The sequence below is a fragment of the Phyllostomus hastatus genome, unplaced genomic scaffold (assembly GCF_019186645.2).
Source record: "Phyllostomus hastatus isolate PE091 unplaced genomic scaffold, TTU_PhHast_1.1 phas_scaffold_78, whole genome shotgun sequence".
Taxonomy (NCBI): domain Eukaryota; kingdom Metazoa; phylum Chordata; class Mammalia; order Chiroptera; family Phyllostomidae; genus Phyllostomus; species Phyllostomus hastatus.
Genome location: NW_025334041.1, coordinates 20482542 through 20505029, shown reverse-complemented (window position 1 = coordinate 20505029; position 22488 = coordinate 20482542). Strand labels below are relative to the sequence as shown.

At 35.2% G+C, this 22488-nt stretch overlaps 1 protein-coding gene across 1 annotated transcript in view; it reads right to left on the bottom strand.

Annotated features, from left to right (window-relative positions):
* The window catches only part of MEOX2 (mesenchyme homeobox 2), a 66068-nt gene that overhangs the window by 7037 nt on the left and 36543 nt on the right, over positions 1-22488 (bottom strand). The window contains exon 2 of the mRNA XM_045828069.1: positions 11009-11181. Coding sequence (XP_045684025.1) covers positions 11009-11181 — 173 coding nt within the window. The remainder of the gene's footprint in view (positions 1-11008; positions 11182-22488) is intronic.

The following is a 22488-nucleotide window of genomic DNA, read 5'->3' as shown; positions in this document are numbered from 1 at the left end:
GTTCAGTTATAGACCTTACTTTTCAGAACGTCTGCTTATTATAAAGAAGTCTCACTTTTAATCCCTCGATTGACAAAGTATTTAGTATTTGCATTGCCTGGATGATCAAACTACTCTGTAACTAAATAGAAAAAACATTTACTCACATCTTGACTCTATTTACTGAAGAAAGTAGCCAAGAAAATTTTGCTGTGATTAATTTGTTTGAATGATGTACTTCAAAATCTAGAATGCATATTTTTGCCTTTAATAAAAATGTTATAAATCAGAATCCTTATTGCCATTTGCTAAACATTTTATCTCCATATATAATTTATTTACTCATTAACACTACAACATTTTGTGAATAAGTTCACAGTACCTTTTAAGGGCTCACAATATATCACAGGAAAACACAAATGAAATATGTATCTATTGTCACACTATTTCCTAAGATGACCAGAAACAAATTGGTTAATAAAAGTTGAATATATATAATTCTATAACCCATATTTATATAGTATCATAAATGCCTATCTTTTGAAGAAATAATCATAACCCAAACATATGAATGAAAACAAAATACTTCAGCAATATATCTAGATGTCTCTAAACATCTGGAATGTATAGATTTAATATTCCAACTGTTTCCATTCATATCTGGGAACTTGAAATACTGTACATGCTGATATTTATTCAGATCTTTAACACATGAAAACATGCAAAGAGTAACTGTATACATTCCATTTTCAGATTTAATCATATCTCATGTGATTAAATTTGGTAATGGCAGCTGATCTGGTAAACCCAATGTAAACAGGCCCTAGAAAGACTTACCCAAGTAATACAATGGCAAAGTAAGTAGTTGAACTGCAGAACTGGAACCAAGAATGTTGTATAACAGTGATTCTCAACTGGTGTGCCACAAAAAGTTTTAAAACATGTAATGCCTGACTATTTAGTCAGGGGCACTGGCCTCTTTTCCCTTAGATTGTCAAAATAAAAAATGACATCAGCCAACATAACAATAGCCATCTGGTGTGAATGAACTGAAATTCATTCAGATAGGCAAAAATTATAATTTTGGTGTGCTGCAGAATTGTAGCAATTAATATATATGTGCCATGAAATGAAAAAGGTTGAAAATTGTTGCTCTGTAAGGTAGCAATAAAAATAGGAGAAAAAAGATCTTTACTCTTCCTTCCTGGATAGATTTGTATCTAATCAAGAGAAGGATCCTCAGCTCTCTCCAAGGAGTTCTTGGGAAGGAGCTGCCAGTGGACTCTGAGGTTTCTACCATGGGGCTGGGAGGTGCCTGTGTGTGTGTTGGAGGGTGAACAAGTTTAGTACATATTTCATGACTAAAGATTGAATTTCTGTTTAGCGGACTGCCTCTCACTGTTTCCCTCTATTTTAGCACAATGTTTATGACCAGGGAATCATTTTCCTTCTAGAATTTTCAGTTTTGAAGATTTTCTTTTTCTATTTAGAAGGCTCACTATTGTAGTCATAAAACATTTACTATTTTACAATTTTTTTAAACAAGCTTGATACACACTAGCTATTAACAGCCATGGAAAAACAAAACACAGGTGGAGGCTAACCTTGGCCTGTACCACCCAGGAAACTCCAGGACCAGTGCACCCAGTGGACAGCTATAGATCACAGTGGGGCACCACCATGCTCCCCCTGCACAGCTGATACTCCACGGAGGATGGAGGTTGGTGGTCAGTGGCCAATGCCAGTCCCTGCAGCCAACTAGCCTGGGTAAATCCCTCCCATTGATCTGCCAACAGTAACCAAGTCTCAACTACAAGATGAGAGTATACTCAGCCCATACAGAAGGCACACCACGAGTACGCAGTTTGGGTGATGGGCAGGCTATGCCACTGAACCCTACAGAATACTTACTACATTAGGCCACATTAATAAGACACGAAGTCAAAGCAGCTCTATATAAGACATAGAAATAAACACGTGGAGACTGCCAAAATGAGCAGACAAAGAAATATGGCCCAGAGGAAAGAAGAAATCAAAACTCCAGAAAAAGAGCTAAACAAAATGGAGATAAGCAATATGTCAGATGCTGAGTTTGAAACACTGGTTATAAGGATGCTCAAGGAACTTAATGAGGACCTCACAGCATAAAAAACAATCAATTCAGAAACAGAGGATACGGTAATTGAAATAAAGAATAATTTTCAGGGAAACAACAGTAGAATGGATGAGGCTGAGAATCAAATCAATGATTTGGAAAGCAAAAAACAACCAATCAGAACAACAAAAACAAAAAAGAATTTAAAAACAAAACGAGGATAGTATAAGCAGCCTCTGGAACAACTTCAAGAGGTCCAACATTCATATCATAGGGGTGCCAGAAGTAGAAGAGAAAGAGCAAGGAATTGGAAATCTACTTGAAAAAATAATGAAAGAAAACTTCCCTAATTTGGTGAAGGAAATAGACATGCAAGTGTAGGAAGCAGAGAGTCCCAAACAAGATGAATGCAAAAAGGCCCTCTCCAAGACACATCATAATTGAAAGGCCAAAGGTTAAAGATAAAGATAGAATCTTAAAAGCAGCAGGAGAAAAGCAGTTAGTTACCTACCCAGGAACTCCCCTAAGACAGTCAGCTGATTTCTCAAAAGAAACTGCAGGCTAGAAGGGGTTGGCAAGAAATATTCAAAGTCATATAAAGCAGGGATCTGCAGCCAATATTGCTCTACCCAGCAAAGCTATCATTTAGAATGGAAGGGCAGATAAAGAACTTCCCGCACAGGAAAAAAACTAAAGGAGTTCATCATCACCAAACCATTATTATATGAAATGTTAAAGGGATTTACTTAAGAAAAAGATCAAGACTATGAACACTAAAATGGCAATCCCCCCCAAAAAAACATATCTATCAACAATTGAATCTAAAAAACTAAGCAAATAAGAAGAACAGACAGAATCAATGTATGTGGAGGGCTTTTTGATGGTTACCAGATGGAAGGGGGATGTAGGGGAAATGGGTGAAGAGGTAGGGGATTAAGAATTACAAACAGGATTGCCATGGGGATGTAAAATAGGAAATGGAGTAGCCAAAGAACTTACATGCATGACCCATGAACATGAACTATTGTGGGGGGATTGCCTGAGGGAGTAGAGGGTGCTGGGTAGAGGGGGTAAAAATCAGGACAACTATAATAGCATAATAAAAAAAGAACTCATTCAAGGATAATATGAATGCTCTAAAAAATAACTGAGCAAGTAGAGCAATAAATCTGCATCAGATTTTCCATTAAGCTTGAACATTCCTCTGTGGAAACTATTCGGATGATTCAGAAGTTTTTCAGGGACAATGCAGTGAATGCAGAACAAATAATGTGTGGCACAAATGCTTCAAAGATGGTCAAGAATCTGTTGAAAGTAATCCACTTTCTTGAAGGCCTGCAACAAGCAGAACACCTGAGAATGTTCAATGTGTATGGGCCACAATCAACAAAGATCAGTGACTGACAGTGTGAGAACTAGAAGCTGATCTGGGGATTCCAAAAACTATTGTGTCTGAGATCTTGACCTAGGAACTTGGCATGAAACATTTTGTGGCAAAATTTGTTCTGTGGCTTCTGCTCTCAGAGCAAAGGAACATTGTGCTGCAGTTGCTAATGACTTGATTCAAATCACTACCAGTGAACCAGATTTCCTCGAGAAGGTCATAACCAGAGATGAATTGTGGGTCTATAGCTACTTGTATGATCTGGAAAAAAGACCCAGTCATCCCAGTGGAAGTCTCCTGGTTCTCCAGGTCTAAAGAAGGCTCATCAAAGTCATGGCAAAATCAAGACCATGTTACATGTTTTGTTTTGTTTTTTATTATTGGAAAGGTGTTGTCCATCACAAGTATGCCCCTCCAGGCCAAACAATTAATAGGGAGTACTACCTTCAATGTTTTTCATCGGCTGAGAGATGCGATACGATGAAAATGGTCACAACTATGGACAACAGGTGATTGGCAGCTTCATCAGGACAACATGCCTGCTCATGCATCACATCTCATACAGAGTTTTTTGGTGAAACATCATATCATTCAGGTGAGTCAACATCCCCTAAAGCCCAGATTTGGTGCCCTGAGACTTGTGGCTTTTCTCAAAAGTAAAATCACCTTTGAAAGGGAAGAGATACCAGACCGTTGAATAAAATTTAGGAAAATATGACAGGGCAGCTGATGGCAATTCCAACAAAGGATTTTGCAGAGTGTTTTGAACATTGGAAAAGATGCTGGGGGAACTATTGAGGTCTCAAGGTGCCTACTTTGAAGGGTACTGAGGTGTCATTGTCTTATGTACAATATTTCTTGTATATTGTGTCTTCTTCAATAAATGTCTCTATTTTTCATATTACATGGCTGGCCACTTTCTGGACTTGTATATGTGAGACTTCACTACACCTTTGTTAGATTTAGGGATTATTTCCTTAGGTCCAAGATTACTGTGAGAACCTACTATTACTATCATATTTAATATATACTGACCATAGAATATGCAATAATTTCAATAACTGAAAAAATTTAAATATTAAAAATACTATTCAGCATGAAAATTATAAGTAATAAGGAGATATGAAGAAATTATACATATATACATGGAAGTTGTATGTGAATGACTAAATAAATATAAAGGTAAAATGAATATTTAGCAACCAAATAAGAATGTTTATCAAAGAAATATTTTAAAATCTTTTCTAAATTGCATACATTTCTGAGGTTTTCCATGAGTCATGGAAATAGGGAGACCAATTGTTAGAAAGTATCATATAGCCAAATTCTCTAAAAATTGTCTGTTTTCTTAGAACTGAGTTTACTATTTTATAGATATCATAAAACACATGCATATTGGTTCTATCAACAGATTTAGAAATTAGAACATCTTTTTAAAATTGAAGATGGCAACACAAAACTTGCACCATCTCAAAATTTTCAGCTCTTTATTTTTAGAATGTTTTTAATGATATGAATTTTAAAAATCAAGGTATACAGTAACAGTGTGCAAATGGAGTAATCTTTCATAACAGAAAATTTTTAATGTTATATTTTAAATGATGATCCTGTGATTCAATGCATATTTCAGAATGTTATTGTTGATTTGATTAAATATAAATATGACATTTATTTCTTTATTGAGGAAAATGATAAAAATGTGGCAAACTATGAGATTAAATGGAAGAATTATTCTTATATTTTTATTATATCATTTTGATTAATTTTTACAGGAAGAATCTTTACAACAAATTTCAATGAAGTTTCTAAAATAAGAATTCTTTTCTGTATATATACACATACACAAATATGTGTATGTATATATGTATTATGTGTATACATATAAAGATTTATCTGTATATCTCTATTCATCTATCTAACAACATAAAAAATAGATCGTATATTGTGAAGGCTGGCTCAGTAAAGATAGGAACTTATTTTCCTAAATGTTTTTCTATATTATTTCACACCTGAATATTTACATGTTTAACAGGTTAGAGATGAATTGCTTATTTCTCAGTCTTCTACATTATACAGCTACTCTTTCTGAAAATTAATTAAAAAGAGGATTCATACATCAATCTGCTCTTAATAGATCCTGTTTTATTATTGATCTTCCAAAATTACTTTTCTTACAACATAGCCCTTGTTTTGTGAACCCTAAGGCAATGCTGAATCTGGCTTTAGGGCTCAACACACACTGCCAATATTCACTTCTCTGTAACAAACAGCACTGGTCAGGAAATCTGTCTTTTCATTTCAAACGAAGATTCTGTCCCGTGTCCCACTATCAATTCCTTCACACTGTGCTACCCACACTTACCAGCTGGAGTAAAATCACATTTAATCTTTCAAAATAGCAAAGACACCATGACTGAAGTAAAATAAATATCTTACTGTTACTCTAGGTGAGTGTTAGGTACTAATGTTTTAAAAGTGAGAAAATATTCTAAAATCACTACTACACAGGTCATCTTGAATTACCTTGAATAGAAAATATATCCAGTCATGAAGACATAATTTATTAGCTAAATAAGTAAAAGTATTCATATAAATTACAGAAATAAACCCGCAAAGAGAGGGATTGTGTCAAACGCTGAGCAAAAGACAAAACCCTTGTTTATTAGGCACACAAAAATTCTTCTTCATAGTCATCCAAAAAGTAGATGCCTAATTTGAAAATGTTTGGCATGGAGCCACATAATGATTTATGAGTAACAAACAAAACATAATCCCTCTCATTTCCACTAATGGAATATGATCCAACTAGGTAGGGTTTTCCATTTACCTTGGCAGAGGTATCATGAATTCAGTCTGTCTATTCTGGTAATCTCAGCTTACAAATTGGCAACATTGCACCTCTGATTAGCTCTGTGAAATGATTTTGTGAAATAGAAGGATCTCCCATTCTTTCTATATTTGGCTGCCTTGGTTCTATAAAAATGTCAGTTTTGTCACTCCTTTTATAGTTTCATACAGCTGACTTCTCTCTCTCCCCACTGTGAGATATTAAAAATTTAGCAGGAGCTTTCTCCAAGTGTATCTGGATGGACAAAAAAGCCAGAATAAGCTTGTCAAACAAAAATACCTTGGGAGAGGAGATCTTTACACTGACTGGCTCTTCAAAATATTCCAAGTGGCTCTGTCAACTGAAGATTATTAGCTGTTGATTGAGAAGTGTATATGAGACTATGTCGTAAACTGAAAGCTGTAAAGTAGAAGCTGGAAGATTACTGGAGTGGTAAGTATTCTGAAAAACAGTGTTATATAATTAAAATATTTGATGCTCAACTCTACTCTACTGTCACCATTGTTATTTTAACACAAAATACAACGATTTTATTAAATTCCTATGTGCTAATATGAAATTACTTTGTGGAATGAGCCTCTTTTTCTTTTCTTTTCCTTATTCTTTGTCTAGATAGGTTCCAAGGGACTCCCAGGCTGCCCTGACCCGCAAAGGCACTGTGTCATGGAAGACACAGATGACAGAATCTGGCTTCTCTGTGGCATTGCAGCACTGTTCTTCAGGTAGGGATTTGAAAAGTCAAGTCGGGAGCTATATTTAACAGTTTATCATCTTTTTTCTACATGGAAGTGTAATGATTACTATAAATAGTTATAATCACATGTACATGGTTCATGTAAGGCAGGTATATTGACTGCTAACACACCAGTAAGATAAAGATATCAGCAAACAACATTTTGGCTATACATATGCATATTGTATAGGCAAATAGGAAAGATTTCTAGATAACTGTATGTCTAAAGACTATTTCTTATTATAAAGTTAGTTACCAGTTAGGAGAAAGTTATTTTTACAACACAGTTTTGCTATGGATTGAAATTATTTATATTTGTTGGTTTTATTTATGTTATATACATATGAATTCTATCTCAATATTTAGATCTTGAGAGGCTTTTAAAAATCAAGAAAAAATATTTTAGGAAACAAAATTCTTTTAAGGAAAACATCGCACAATATGGAGTTAGATATAATCTTTGAAATACATGTGTAAGTTACTTTACTAAATCTCATGTTATTTTAATGTATGGAAAAGATAAGGCTTGCAGTATGGAAATGAAAAAAGTGCATACCTATAATTAACATATTTAACGTGTGGAGATCCTATAAAAAGGGTGTTATTTAAGAGTTTATAAGGTAAAAATATATGGGGGTGAGTGGGGGTGGGTTGGGATGGGGTAAAAGGCAGAAAATTGTACTTGAACAACAATTAAAATAAAAAATATATAGATTACATAGAAAAGTTTGTATGGCATTATTGCAAAATCAGAGTAGTGGAATAGATTTATCACATTTAAAAATGAGTAAAAGGGTTCAGTTTATAACTCTATGTTACAACTCTATGTTAACAGCTTTAAAAGCCCAACTTCAAGAAACAAAACTGCAAATATCTTACTGGAATGAGAGCCCTGGCAGCCAGGAGAAATCTGCTTTTAGACCATTAAAGGATTCTAAAAGTTAGCAAAATGAATGACTGACAGCATGCAATAGCTGTCTGATAAATTTAGCATAGTAAAATTCTGCTCAGAAAATGTAAATAAAGCCTTTAAATTCTTACTCTAAGATACTGCATGTGCACAGAATGTAAAAATAAAATGAACACTTGGCATGGCCAGGAACACTCTCCCAGACAAGCCCGTCATTCCTCTCCTGTGCCCTTGAACACTGAACACAGTTGTTAATACTTGCTCAATTTTTGCCTTTCATGAGTTCTAGCAGAGACTTGTCTAGTTTATTTCAACAACATTCTCTTTCTGGAACCTAGTTCAACAAGTATCTGTGTTACAAAAGGGTTAATTCACTGTGCCTTGCACAGCAAATACATTTCCCCTCTGCTGATAGTTGTGTTTCATAGTTTAGGCTAAAAATTCTTTCATATCCATTGTGACATATAAACTTGAGTAGAAGAAAGAGGAAGTAGTTTTAATGTCCATTTCGTGCTTTGGGGAGATTGTTTCTTGCCTAAGAATATACAACTCCAATTGGTAAATGCAGGATTTTTGTTCAGGTTTTTCTCATAACAGTTCTATTTTCCATGTAACAAATAGAAGTTCTCTAAAGACTTAGGCTGGGTATTTAGATTCCACACGCATACATCTCCTTTTTATATTAACTTGCAATACTCCAAGTAGAAATTTATAAGATACAAAAAATCTTTTGCACAAATCTTTTACCAAATTTTCTGTTCTTTGAACACATCATTATCTCTCATTTGTCATTGTTATTGCTGTTATTTCCCAGTCCCCCATAAGGCCATAGTTAGATTGTCTAGTAACAGCCTCCAACAAAATTTGCTGTCCTTTAAAGAATCCTAGAAGATTAGAAGATAAAACTGCATACAACATAGACACCTATCTCAGCTGAGGCTGCCTAAACCAACCTACCAGCTGAATACACCTCCATGGGGGATCTAGGCAAGGCTAGTAGTAAACTGTCCAGTTGAACCCGGTCAAATACTAGACTCACAAAATTGTAAGCAAATTAAGTGTCAGTTATTGTTTGAAGCCATTATGATTCTTAAGTCATTTGTTATACAGCAAAATTTAAATGATATAAAATTGAAAAGGGAGCTTTTAAAAAAACAAATTAAAATTGTGTGTGTGTATATGTGTATATATGTATATGCATACATATACATATGTTTGCATATAATGCTTTCCCAAGAGTGGCAAGTCAGTTAAAAAGAAAGAAGAAATACCCAAAATACCTTCAAAATTCCAAAACAAAATTCACAATATTGCTCCTACAAATTATTCTTAGCCTAAGGGACACCTCTGCTCTATGACCAGATAATGACAGGTAATCCAAGGCCATCTCTAGAATAGCAAGCACAGAAGAATCTGGACTTTTATCTTGAGTAAGAGCACAGTACTGTATCCCCTCATTTTTGTGGATTGAGAGCAAACCCTAGTTTCTTATTCCCTTGATGTATCATATAAAACATGGCTGCATTTCCTAGAATTCACTGTCTCTAAAAGAACATTAATGTGTAGTTCCCCCTCTTTTTTTTTTCTTGCTATAAAAATCAATAACAACAAAAATCACAGATGTCTGATGATGTCGATTTTGGACCTGCTTTCCAGCACACTAACTGTTGTACACTTATGGAGGGAATTTTGGATGTGAAGTTCAAGGGAAGGAAAATGTTGTGCTCCATAATTTAGGCACTAGTCATAATATTTAATAAAAAGTTTTCTGCCAATAAATAAAACCACATAAAACTCTTCCTCTGTATATTGCCACTACCTAGAACTATCCCACTAAAAACTACAATATGGAAATTAACAGAAAGAAAACAGATGATGTAAGAAATTGGGTAAAGTCACTTGGATTTCTAAGATAGTATTCATTTCTACACACCCTGTTGACGTTTCCTTGGTTCCAACAGTATCCCTGGAGGAGGTACATACAGCGAAAGAGGAAATGAGATGTTAGCCCTGAGAGTGCCAATCATAACTGCACTGTCCATAAAGATGTTTGCATGTGCCTTTCAGGAATGTTTTCTTAGAGATTAGCAACTGTTAACCATCAGTAGACTAGATTCTCCTTGGACAAATCAGAATCCATACTAGAGAGCACTGGGAGCACTAATGGAGAGAATCACTTGCCATTCAAGTAAATCCAAGGCAGAACCCCAAAAGTAACTAATTTTAAAATATTATTTAGGTCTTATTAACTGGAATCCACAGATCAATAGTAATTTTAAACTGTCTCTAAACGAGTGGTACTAAAATTCTGAATATCTGAGACCAATACAGGTCAAAATTATTTGGAGTAATAAGGTAGAAATATGCAACAATGATCTGCATGCCCTTGCTTTCATCATTTCGTAGCCTCCTTGAACTAAAGTGGCACAATTGACTATTTCTGGGCATTAGAGTGTAAATGGAAGTGACATGGGTCATTTCCAGGTGAAAACATTTAAAGGTCAGTGCATAAACTTCCAACTCTTGCTCTATACATTGCAATGCCAGAGAGTCAGACTGGGTCCAGTGAGTATAAAACTGAACTCATAAATATGGACAGTAAGCAAATAATGAAGTCTTTTTGTTTTGTTATTGAGTTTTGGGGGTTGATGTGTTACTGCAACATAGCAAACCATATCCTGAGCAACAGAGGAAACTCACATGGGGTTGCCTACTTTCTATTATACCAAATAAGGAAATTTGGAAACATAAGCAAACAAAATGTCCCACCATATGCTATCATTATATAAAAGAAATAATAGTTTAAAACCAGAATGGGCATAATCACAGAATAAAAAAAAATGATTCCGTAAACTGAGTCAATGTAGTTTTCTTTGAAACATTGCTATCTTTTCCTTAATTTTGTCCTTTTGCTGGGCAAAAATTTAAGCATGAAATAGAAAATCTATCTTCCAAATGGTGTCTAAGAAACATAGATCTAGGTACTGCAAAAATCACTGGAGAAGATTTTTGACCCAAAGCAATTAAAAATCTCACACCACAACCATGTCTGACTTTACCTGTCTTTCAGTGAGATCCAGATTCACAGCTATCTCATATCGCCTCAGTCTGGTCAGATAATTATGATGGGCAAACTCTGCTTCAAGTTCTCTGATTTGCTCTTTGGTGAACGCTGTCCTTTCCTTCCTGGGTTTGCTATTGACTTCTGACTTGTAATTGCCTTCCTGGGAGTCTGGCAGGGAGAAAAAAAAAAGCAAGAGAGAATTAGATTTAACTCATTCATTCAAACACATGCGATTATGTCATTCATACCAGAAATATCTACTGAGTAACTACTTTTTCAGGTATGTATTAGACATGGGGAAAATAGAGACCAAAAACAATACAACTGATCTCACCCAATCAGGTTTAGTTTTCATGGTTTTTATTTTTTCAATATATCCTCAAGTGATTCACAAACTAATTGGGAAATATCTAGTTTTTTTCTTTTGAAATGTTAACAAAAAAATCAATATGTTATTATAATGATAAAAAACCAATGCTTACCTAAAAACAATATTAGATGTAAAATTTTCCCTAATAATTTGTTTAACATATAGTGTTGAGCTCTAAGTCATTAAACAGAGTTTTTTTAAAAAATAGTGGTGACTCAGTACATGAACATTAGAGCAATTCAAACATTTAGCAAGTGAATCATAAAAGTCAGATCAAGATCAGACTAAGCACATGTAAGAGTAAGTGTTTTTATTAGCCTTTTAATTTCAATTTAAGTTTAGTCTTCATCAGGACAATAGCAATGCTCCTTTATATTTCCTGTAACACTTAGTGTCCAAGATGGAATATATAATTAAATTGTGTTCATATACTTAAATATGAGCAGAGTTAAAATTTTGAGCAGGATAAAATTTCATTATCCATGAGATAAACATAAGATATACAACACCAAAAAACAGATATCTAAACACCACATTGTAAAATGCCATGTACAAGTAATAATTTAGAGCACACCATTCCATCTGTATTCTGATGGGTTCAAGACATCATTTACATACAGTATTTCATTTACCCACATAATATCCCTGAGATGTGGGTTAGAAGACCTTCTTAATACAAGGAAGAACAGAATGTGTGTCTATAACGGAAAACATTTTCATGGAAAACAAGTAATAGCTAATCATATCAGCTTTAGTAATTCATGTCAAACTTATCCTCAGTGATATGTCAGCACAATCAAGATAAAGGAGTGTTTGGGCTTTCTTAAAAATTCTTCCAGTTGCCTAGTTATTTGGGAGCATGTGCATACAAATAGCGATGCCTTTATTAGGTGGGAGCACTCTTCTATGAGTCCAAATGAGAGAAGTGATAAAGGAAAAATGATGTTAATCAAAGGTTCCAGAAAACGACATTTTAATTTCTTTTTAATTGAGAAATGTAATAAATGGTGCAGCTTCCTGAAGGATCTTGTCAGGCAACCTTTGCTTCTTCATCCAATGATGTTCAAATACACCGATGCAAGACATTTTTAGTGTTTCTTTTTCCTTGCTGTCTGGCCCCAGGGGAAGTCTAACTGAAGTCAAGAGAGCCCTGCATAATGAATATCCACGAGACAAGGCCCTCTAATGTAAATAATTCTGTTTTGACTCTTACCAGAATCTCACTGGCCAGATGTGAAGTTTTCTAGGTCTAGTAGCAGCAGCCGCAATAGGTTTGCGTCAAAATTTTGGCACACTGGCTGTTACTTTTCCTCTGTGGGATCACAGAGTATGTTTCACTGACTGGTGTGCTGGCACCGTCAGAAATTCTTCAGAATTCATGGACCACAATGTTGGGCTTGTCACTGGCTCCCCACCTTGGCTGGGCAGGCAAGGCTTTATGCAAAGGAAAGAGTGGTTTGTGACATGTCACACACAGGCCCCGCTGCACCTTATGGTAAGTCACTGGGACCAGGTGAGTTACGTAATAAATGATGTGTGAGCTCTCACGTAGGCCATGTTTACTTACCAACGTACCCAATGTGGACTTACCAGGCCCTGAATGCAACCTGCAGTCCAACACCCACTTCTTCTAGCTACAGATCTGCCAGCCTCCACGTCTTTCAGAGGGTTTAGCTATTCTGGAGTTGTGTGAGCAAAACTTCCCAATGATTAATTTTTTAAAAAAAATTTAACTTTTCCACACTGGCTATTTTGGCAGACTGCAAACTCAAGTCACAGCCCAGAATACTCAGATAAGTCCCTCTCACAAGGAGCCATGTTCTCACGTGAATCAAAAGTAATTTTGCCAATTTGGAGCCATGCTCAGTCTGAAATCTGTGGTTGATTATTCTTTAGGTGGAGACAATGCTCTTTTCCCTTCAGTAATGCAACTCTGGAAACGAACAGTAAAGCCAGAGCATTTTTTCTCATGAGCAACTCAATGTGAATGATTCATAATTAACATATTCCCTTATATAAGCATGAATGAACAAATTCACATTGAGAAAATCTTATTAACTTATATTTATTTTTGAAACCAATTTCCTTTAACTTTTATGGCATTCAAAAGTACTTGAAAATACCACAAACACATAAAACACACACCCATACACAAACAAACACAAAAACACAAAACTTGGGCCGATGCTTGGAAGAACGGTCTCCTGTAATGGATTTCTGCACATTCCCATTGTAACTCGTAATATACAACAGGAGGTTTATATAGCCAGTGACTGAATTTAAACAAAAGTCTGGCTATAATTCAACTTTTAAATCCAAAAGCAACTTACTGACTGCTTGAATTCCAAACCAAAGTAGCTCATGAGGTTAAATCCACTGGCTAACGTGTTGTAAATTGTGCACACTGGCATTTACATAAGGACAAATGGAATACTTACCTAGTAATTACCATGACAAAGAGTGGAGTGTACTTCTTAACTTCATTACTTGAGAAAAAGTCCCTGTAGCTGAGGTTGCATGAGTATTAATTAATTAATGAATCTTTGTAATTGTGATTCTGTTGTGGTTTTCACCCATGACACTCCCACTTTTTCTTTGCCATGAAAAGCATCTCCTTTGAGATTGTGTTTCTGGACTTATATTTCCTATAATCTTAAATTTTAAAAATTCTTTGACTTTTTTCTACATTTCTACCCATCATTTGCTGACCCCAAGGCCTCTACTACTATCACCAACTAGCTTTTCTAGGGTGGAAAATGGGTGGGATCCTTGGAAGAGACTTTGGGCAAATTGCACATCAGCTTCCATCTGTTTCCCAGCTGTTTCAACTGAGGCAAAACTCCCTCCGTTTTCTTCAACCTCCCATATCCTCTGCTGAATGGTAGGTGTTGAGGGGGGAGTCTGGAAACTGCCTTCCTTTCTTCCCTACGACCACAAACAAAATGTCACCGTCTGAACAGTATATCCCACTGTAAAATATTATAATTGTTGTTTCTCGTTTCAGGCACTTTAATGCACACGTGGGTGCACTGGCCGCTCAGAGGAAATGTTGACTTATGTATTCAGGTATAGTTGGCAGTCACAGTTCCCTAACCTTTTGCTCCCTGGGACTATGCTAATGGAAGAAGTCTGCAATACTTCCGTGGAGGATAAAAATTGCCCTCCAAGGATCAGTTCTGTCTAGCATTTAGAACTTCTCCACATGTGACTTTTCATTTCCCCTAGTGCAAAAGGATGCCAAAAGATAATAATGTTTTATTGAAGACAACTAATGTGAGGGCTTGGACTATTCACTAGTGGCACAGAATGCTTTTTCACAAAAGAGAAATATTAAAGCATAATTGAGTACATTTTTGGCTACCCTGGGTAAACTTATTAACTTGTTTAAATGAAGAACATAATTTATTTCTGTCTGTAACATATCAAAATGTAAAGGAATGTCTCTATCACTTAGACTAAAATGAATACTTTTTCATATTCCCAAAGAAAGAATGAAAACTAAGCCCCAGTCCTTTACAACTTCTTGTATCAACGTTTTGTAAGCTATTCAAAATGACAGATATTCTGTTCTTATTAACAAAACTGAACAAATAGTAGGTGTAGAAGCTAATGGTGGTGACTGCCACAGAGAGGGGGGTGGGGAGGTAGGAGAGGGTTAAGGGGCATAAATGGAGAGAGAAGGAGATGTGACTTGGGGTGGCGAACACACAGTACATTAGACAGATGACGTACTGTGGTATTATATACTTGAAAAATATTTCATTTTATTACCAATGTTATCCCAATAAATTCAATAAAAAATGATTATTTTTACATAGATATAGGGATTGTGGATGGAGGAAGGAAAATTTATAGAATAATCTTACTGATGCTAGTAATTTTCACATTTAAAAGGGGAAATTGCCTTCCTTTGGGGAAATGTATCCAATTTGCTACCCCAGCCTCTTAATGAGTGGGCATTTCAGCCTCTCCAGATTATTTTTCAGAGTAAACAACTTTCCCAAGGAGTTCTTAAATCCTCTCAGACTGATCCACTCTCCACATTTCAGAACCACTGCCACAGTGAGCTACTATTACTAATGAATGAGTCTACTATAATCTGAGGTGTGTAAGGAAAAAGAAATAGTGTTGGAAACTACTATGCTAATTCTAGGAAAGAAATTAGCACTGAAAACATCCACTAGTTCCTGTACTTTTGGTATGAAAAAAGTACAGTTATGAGAATAGTTTCTCTAATAAAGCAAACCCACATTTCAAAGACATGAAAAGAAATTTCCACTTTTTGTGTTCAGCATGCAAAAATCACTCTACAGGCTGGGCCAGTGACGGTCAGTTGGTGCATATAGTCTTTCACCATCCTGCCTCCCTATTCACTGCCTCCTTGATGATCATGGGTTATCTACTATGTTCTCAGGGAAGAAATCATTCAGATAAACCCTAATTTAGTACAATAAAAGATATACTCATTTTTGCTATATTTGTGTAGCCAATTGATGTTTTGAGCAAATAATCTATAGAGGATTTTCTATTCTGTTAAAACCACTGGAGTTCCTATGTGGTGGTCTGTATTAAAATATGAATTGTGTATAGCTAAAAACCATACATCATAGAATAGTTACTATTATATAGTAGTAAATTTTAGTTTATAGATTTAACTTTTTCCTAGAACATTTGAGTTATTTTTATACAGTTAATTCTTAAAGTGAGATTAATCGAATTTAGTGTACAAGACTGCATCAGTATTTAGCAATACTAGTTATGTAAGCAAATATTACAATTTCTGACTCATTACACAACTATTTTATACAAAGGAATGATATAAAAGGAAAGAGTATGGAGACTTGAGATACTTTATAAAATCTACTTGTCTTTAGGTTGGAGAGAGAGAGGAAGAGAACTGATAATAGCACAGGATTGGTCTTAAACTGGTACCAATTTAATAACTTAGTATTAATATGAGTATGAATAATTTCAAAACATATACCACAGAATGTATGTAAAAATAAAATATTTTAGCTTCTGAAGTTGTCCACACCTTATATGTAGGTATTTCCTCAGAATAAGTAAGGGCCCTGTCCTAGCCTTGCACCCCACTCCTGAGACCAGCTGGCAAGCACGCTGAAGTTTCTCTCTCTTTCTCTCTTCTGTAATTCTGAGATGATTGCAACTGTAAAATTGTAGTCAATTTAAAATAGGTATCTATCAATAGTTAATTTTAATTCCCTACATTTTTGTGCTCATCAATATAAGAATGTAATTTTACCTTATAGCTTCTTTTTAGTGGAGGCACTTTGTTTTGAAATAATGAGACTTTAAAAGTTGATTTTGCTTTAATTTCATTATCTTGCCTTCCTTTATTATTTATTTACTGTGTAGCTCTTTCAGATCTTAAGAAGATGCTAACTTACTAGTTCTTCCTTTATGACATAGATACAAAGTGAAATATACAAAGAACTAACAAATTATAATGAAATTAGTATCATGATTAATGCTGTAAAACACCAAATATATATAATAAAAATAGTATTTTTGTTAAAAGTGTAGAGTTCAAAGACACACAAAATGGAAACACAATGCCACTTAATTGAATACAATTTAGCATAGATTTAGTTATAACTATCCAATTCAAGTATTTACTGCAAAAACAAAAAAATACAGTACATGTCGTGTGTAGATATAAACTTCTTCAATCTTGTAACACACTCTAGGCTTAGAAATTGGTTACGAATGCTCAGAATTGACTTCACACCTCTTACCATATCCCAGAGAGAAAATGTAAACTACAAAAATATCATGGCCAGCCGCCCATTAAAACAAAGCACATGTGAATGCTTGGGCAGTGCCTGAAGCAAAGGACCTCACGAGGGTCACCATTTGCACCTCTGATGGCACTAGGAACCCGAGAGAAGAGATTTTGACATACAGCATTCCATTACATCTTCCTGATCATATTAGCTTAAAGCATGCAACCCTTCCCAGAGATCCCATCCAATGGGCTTTGTCTTTTTTTTTACAATGCTTACCATATTCCGCCACTATATGGAGCCTTTATTTCCTCCACTAAAATATGTATTTCATTCCAACTACAGTTCTCATTTATTCAGTAACTGAAGGTGAATAAAGATAATATTAGTGTTCTCATTTACGTTTTAACCCATGCAGAAGCAATAGACAAGGGTACAATGTAAACCTCCACATGCACCCCTCCATTCCACATGCACCCCTCCATTCACCTCCTGTTCAATTCTTAAGGCAGCAAATGGTTTGGCATTCTATGATATTAGTGCATCCTTGAGAGGATGAGGAGGAAAAGATACTCTTTTTTCAGCAATTAGGAGCAATAGGTAACTAACCTGGCCATGGCTAGAAGAATTGTGACAGTTCTAATTTACAGCTGTCAACAGGACATAAAGGACTGAGAACTCTATGACATCAGACAACAGCACACAGCTTTTGCAGTGAGTGAAGTGCCAGAAAATTCAAGGTCATTTCTGCCAGCAGCTTGGTAAATCCCTTGGACATGTAACAGGACAGCTTCCACAAAGTTTTCCTTTATATTCTGGAAGACAAGTACATGTCTCCTAAGAGTGTGAGAGCTCGCATTTATGCCATGGTTCTGAGCCTTTTTTGGCAAGTCACCATAGTGACTTTAGTATATTTTTATAGCAGTGTAAGTCATAAATTATTGTGCTTGTTATTTATCTTCATCTCTGCTTTGCTTCTCTGGATTTCTATACTCTAAGTAGTTTAATATTAAGAAATTTGCCTTATTCATTTTCATATCCCCAATGCTAAGCACTTAATTCTGAATTTCTGCTGGATCCTTGGTTTTCATTCTCTACTATTGGATTATGATTGCAGTGACAACCATATGGGGCTTTGTTCTAAGAATTTAAACAAACTTTAACTTAGAAAAAAGAAAACATAGGAAAATACTGCTTCATATTAACTTTTGAAAGAACTTTTACACATCTTTTATATAAGTAGTGGCAAGTGGGAACAGGTAATATTATCTCTGTTGTGTATCTGTAATGATACCTCTAGACATTCAGATAGAAAAGTACTAAATAAATGTCACAGAAAATTTAATCTAAATTATGCCAAGTGATGGAACAGATTGCACATAGATCATAATTCCCACCCTCAGCAACACTGATGTTTTGGACTGGATAAGTTTTGATACATTTATGCTCAGTGAAATATGAACATATTCAAGATAAATGGGTGGTGACAGCTGTCCTGGGCACTGTAGGATGTCAAACAGTGTTCCCGGCCTCTAGTCTCTAGATACCTGCAGCCACCCCCACCACACTTTAGTGCAGCCAGATACTATCCAAGACTCCAAGTTCAATTTAAGATCCAGATAAACAATGAATAATATTTTAGTCTAAGTATATCTCAAATTCTGCATGGGACATACCTATATTAAAAACATTGGTCTTTGATCAGAAATTCACATTTAACTAGTATCTATATTTATATTGATTAATCTGGAAACCCTGCCCCAGTTGTGACACTCAAAAAAGTCCCCAGACATTGCCAATATCCCTGAAGGGGCAAAATTACTCCCAGCTGAGAGCCAGCAAACACAGAGAACATTTGAGACAAGACATCAGTAACTCCAGGTTGCACAGCTCTCTGCAGCATTGACCACAGAAGTCAGTGTGGATTTATCATGTGTAAGTGACTCCACCTTTATGCTACAGCCGTGCCTTATCTCTTCCAAGCCAATGACTAGATTGTCTATATATTAAAATTGCTCAAGAAGCGTTTTTGTCAATGTGTACTATATTGCTACAATATATCAAAGTACATAAGAGCTAGGATGAATTATTTTATTAAATAAAGATTTCAGAGGCATGGGTTTTATATCTTGAGCAGTTTCTTACCATTTATTTCTACCTGCTCTATTTATGGATGAGAAAAGCAAGACTCAGTGACTGAAGTTCTCACCCTAGGTCACTTCCTGCCGTGCAGTATTTCTAGGCCTCAAGCATCATTCAGTGATGGAAATAGGCATACATACATTTTCTGAACTCCCCAAATACCCTTACCCATTGCATGGCCTCTTCACAAAAACAAGAGTTTGAGAAATGACCCCATTTAATTATGATACTAAGTATTACTACGAAAGCTAAACTACACAGAGTCTTTATTACCCAAGGTGCACAGATGTTCAGAGCATGGTCTCTGCCACTTACCTATTTATTAAGCCATAAATTTCTTTTTTTCCTCATCTTTAACACAGACTTAAAGTGGAGAGCATCAAATTAAATCAATCCTTTAGTACAGTACTTTGTAGGCAGTCAATAACCAGTTGTATGTTCTGGCCATTATTTGGGAAGGACGATGGGAAGGACTTCAGTAACTGAGAGTGACAGACACGATAAATAGGAACCCGTAGACGCAGAAACAGTATGGAGGCTTCCAGAGGGAAGCGGAGTGGGAAGTAGTAAGGGGTAAAAGGGGGTCAAATATATGGTCATGGAAGGAGATTTGACTTTGGGTGGTGGGCATACAATGTAATATATAGATTATGTATCATACAATTGAACACTAGAAACCTATATAATCTTATTAACCAATGTCACAACAATAAATTTAATTAAAAATGTTTCTTAACTGTAAATATGTACAACTGGGGGCATAAACAACTTCAGATGTTTTATCTGAGGGTTTTAAGTGGTTTGATAATTTCTTGTGATATGTTTTAAAAGTAATGCATACATAAATATGATAAAGTATGCTGAAACTGCAAAAAATTAAAAATGATAGATTTTACAGAATCAGGAGTTAGAAAGTTTTTCTTTTTAAGTGTAGGAAAATTTTGTTCTGAAAACAGAAGTTAACCTAAAACCTAGGAAGTTTAAAACTTACACAGTAACTAGCAGACTTCTATTTTATATTCAAAATGGATGGATTTTTTGGCTAGGCTACAAATGAAGCTGAAGGTTTAATTATGATTTTCCAATGAAATTGTGGAGGTGACAGTTTACAAGGCCCAGTGGGATCGATATATGAATTTTTGTTTCCTCTGAAAGTTTTACTGGGAAATTTGATGAAACTTAACCAAACCCGGCATACCAATAAGCTGGAGTCAGATAGTGTGCTTTCGTGTGGGTTTCTTTTCCTTTAAAGAATTTTCGGGGCCAGATCTATAAATTTAGGTAGAATAGGAGTCACATTCTCTCTGGATGTTAGAGTGTGCCAAATGTTTTCACTAACACTGTTACGTGGGTTAGAAAGTCAGGTCAGAAGTATTTACTAAACATTAATTATAAACCCACTGTCTTAAAAACTGTTCTTATATGTTTGCTTGGAAATATCATCTAACTTCTAACTTGCTTCACATAAAGTATTTGAGGGGAAAATCACTTAGGTATTTTTTAACCTTAGAAATGATCGTCTTAGAAGATTAATGGCAAATTACTTCTGATTTGATTTTCTTTTAATTTCACAGTATAAAAGACAAAATATTAAAATAATAAATAATACATAAAAGTAACAAAACAAAAAGAATTGGAAAACTCCAACCAGGTTGGGGCTCTTGCCCATGTATCAAGTGGCAATTAATTAATTAATTTCCCTTTTGAATGCGGCTGGTGGCAGTAAACACTCAATGTGTTCTATTCCTCTCTATTGCAGCTGCCCTGGCAAGAAGGAACACAATCTCAGGGTAGCTTAGGTGCATTAACATCAATTTGTTAATGTTTTTTGTAAAGGGATTTTCCTGATTAGAAGTCTAGGAATTTACAACTTGTACTTATGGAACACTATGTAATACTCTCCACAAACAGATTTCTTCATTCACATGGACTAAATATTTGCTTTATAAATAAATAAGTAAGTAAATAAAATCAGTGCTCTGGGATTACATCACACTTGTTTTGTGATTCAAAAATTTCCCTAAGTAATAAAGAATAAGTCTGATATAAAGATGTTGAACATAATAACACGAAAATGACAATGAAGTCGCTGATAGCTCTCCAAATTTATGTCATATTATCCTCCTTCTCCTTATCACTATAATTACCAATTTTGAGTTGAGACAATCTGCAATAAAATTTACTTGAACAACATCTGAAATATAAGGTCTGAGTAGGGGGACAACATGATCATTAAAGATAATTTTTGGTAGTGAAATGTTAAGAACTGCTGGCCCAGGCAGTAAAGACCACACAAGTATAGGTGGTTGGTGACAAAGCCCAGTAAAGCCAGAACGGTTGCAGTGGTCTAGAAGAACAAGAATAAGAGAGAAAAGGTGAGGCCTCCATTTAGTTTACACATATCATCCTGAGAGATGAAACAAGAGGGTGAGCTCAAAGAGACAGATTCTGAAGTTCCACTTGGACAAAAGGAAGGATGAATGATTGCTGAATCCAAGATCTGCCTGTGTATGGAGAAAGGGGTATTGGGAACTGAGAATCTTGCTAAACTGTTAGGCTCAATGGTAGACTGTCATGTGCATACCAATTTATGCTATAATCCATCTTTGAACCAAGTATCTATACCCTACACTCTATATTGAGAGCATGGTGAGTTACATACACATATGAGTAGTTTACTGTGTAATGTGCTATGAAATGGGCTAATATAAGACAATATCTATCCTAAAGTAGCTTACAATTAAGTTGGAGATAGAAGCTGCTTAAGATAAATTCATAACTAATTAAAAATAGTCATTTTGGATATAACATCATGGCAGTTGTTTATTAAAATTTGATGTTTTGGGATTCATAGTCTGTGTGTTTGTTTGAGTACTTTTATGAGAAATGCCTGAATAATATTGCTATTACTCCATTTGATGGAAGGAGGAAAATATAGCAAGATGGTAATGTACATTTGCATATATTATAGACCCTAACCATCTATCCATGAACCCTTCCTTTAATCCCACTTATGGTATAAAACATTCTGTACAAAGCCATAGGAACTACTAACTATATAGGGAGCTACTAAAACCCTGTTTTGAAAATCTGAAATGCAAGTATGCATTTGACAGAGAAACATAGAACTTAAGTGCATTATTATCTATGCATTTGTAATATTTTAGGGCTAATTTGAATGTGACACTACAAGAATTACAGTAAGAAAATAATTTTCAT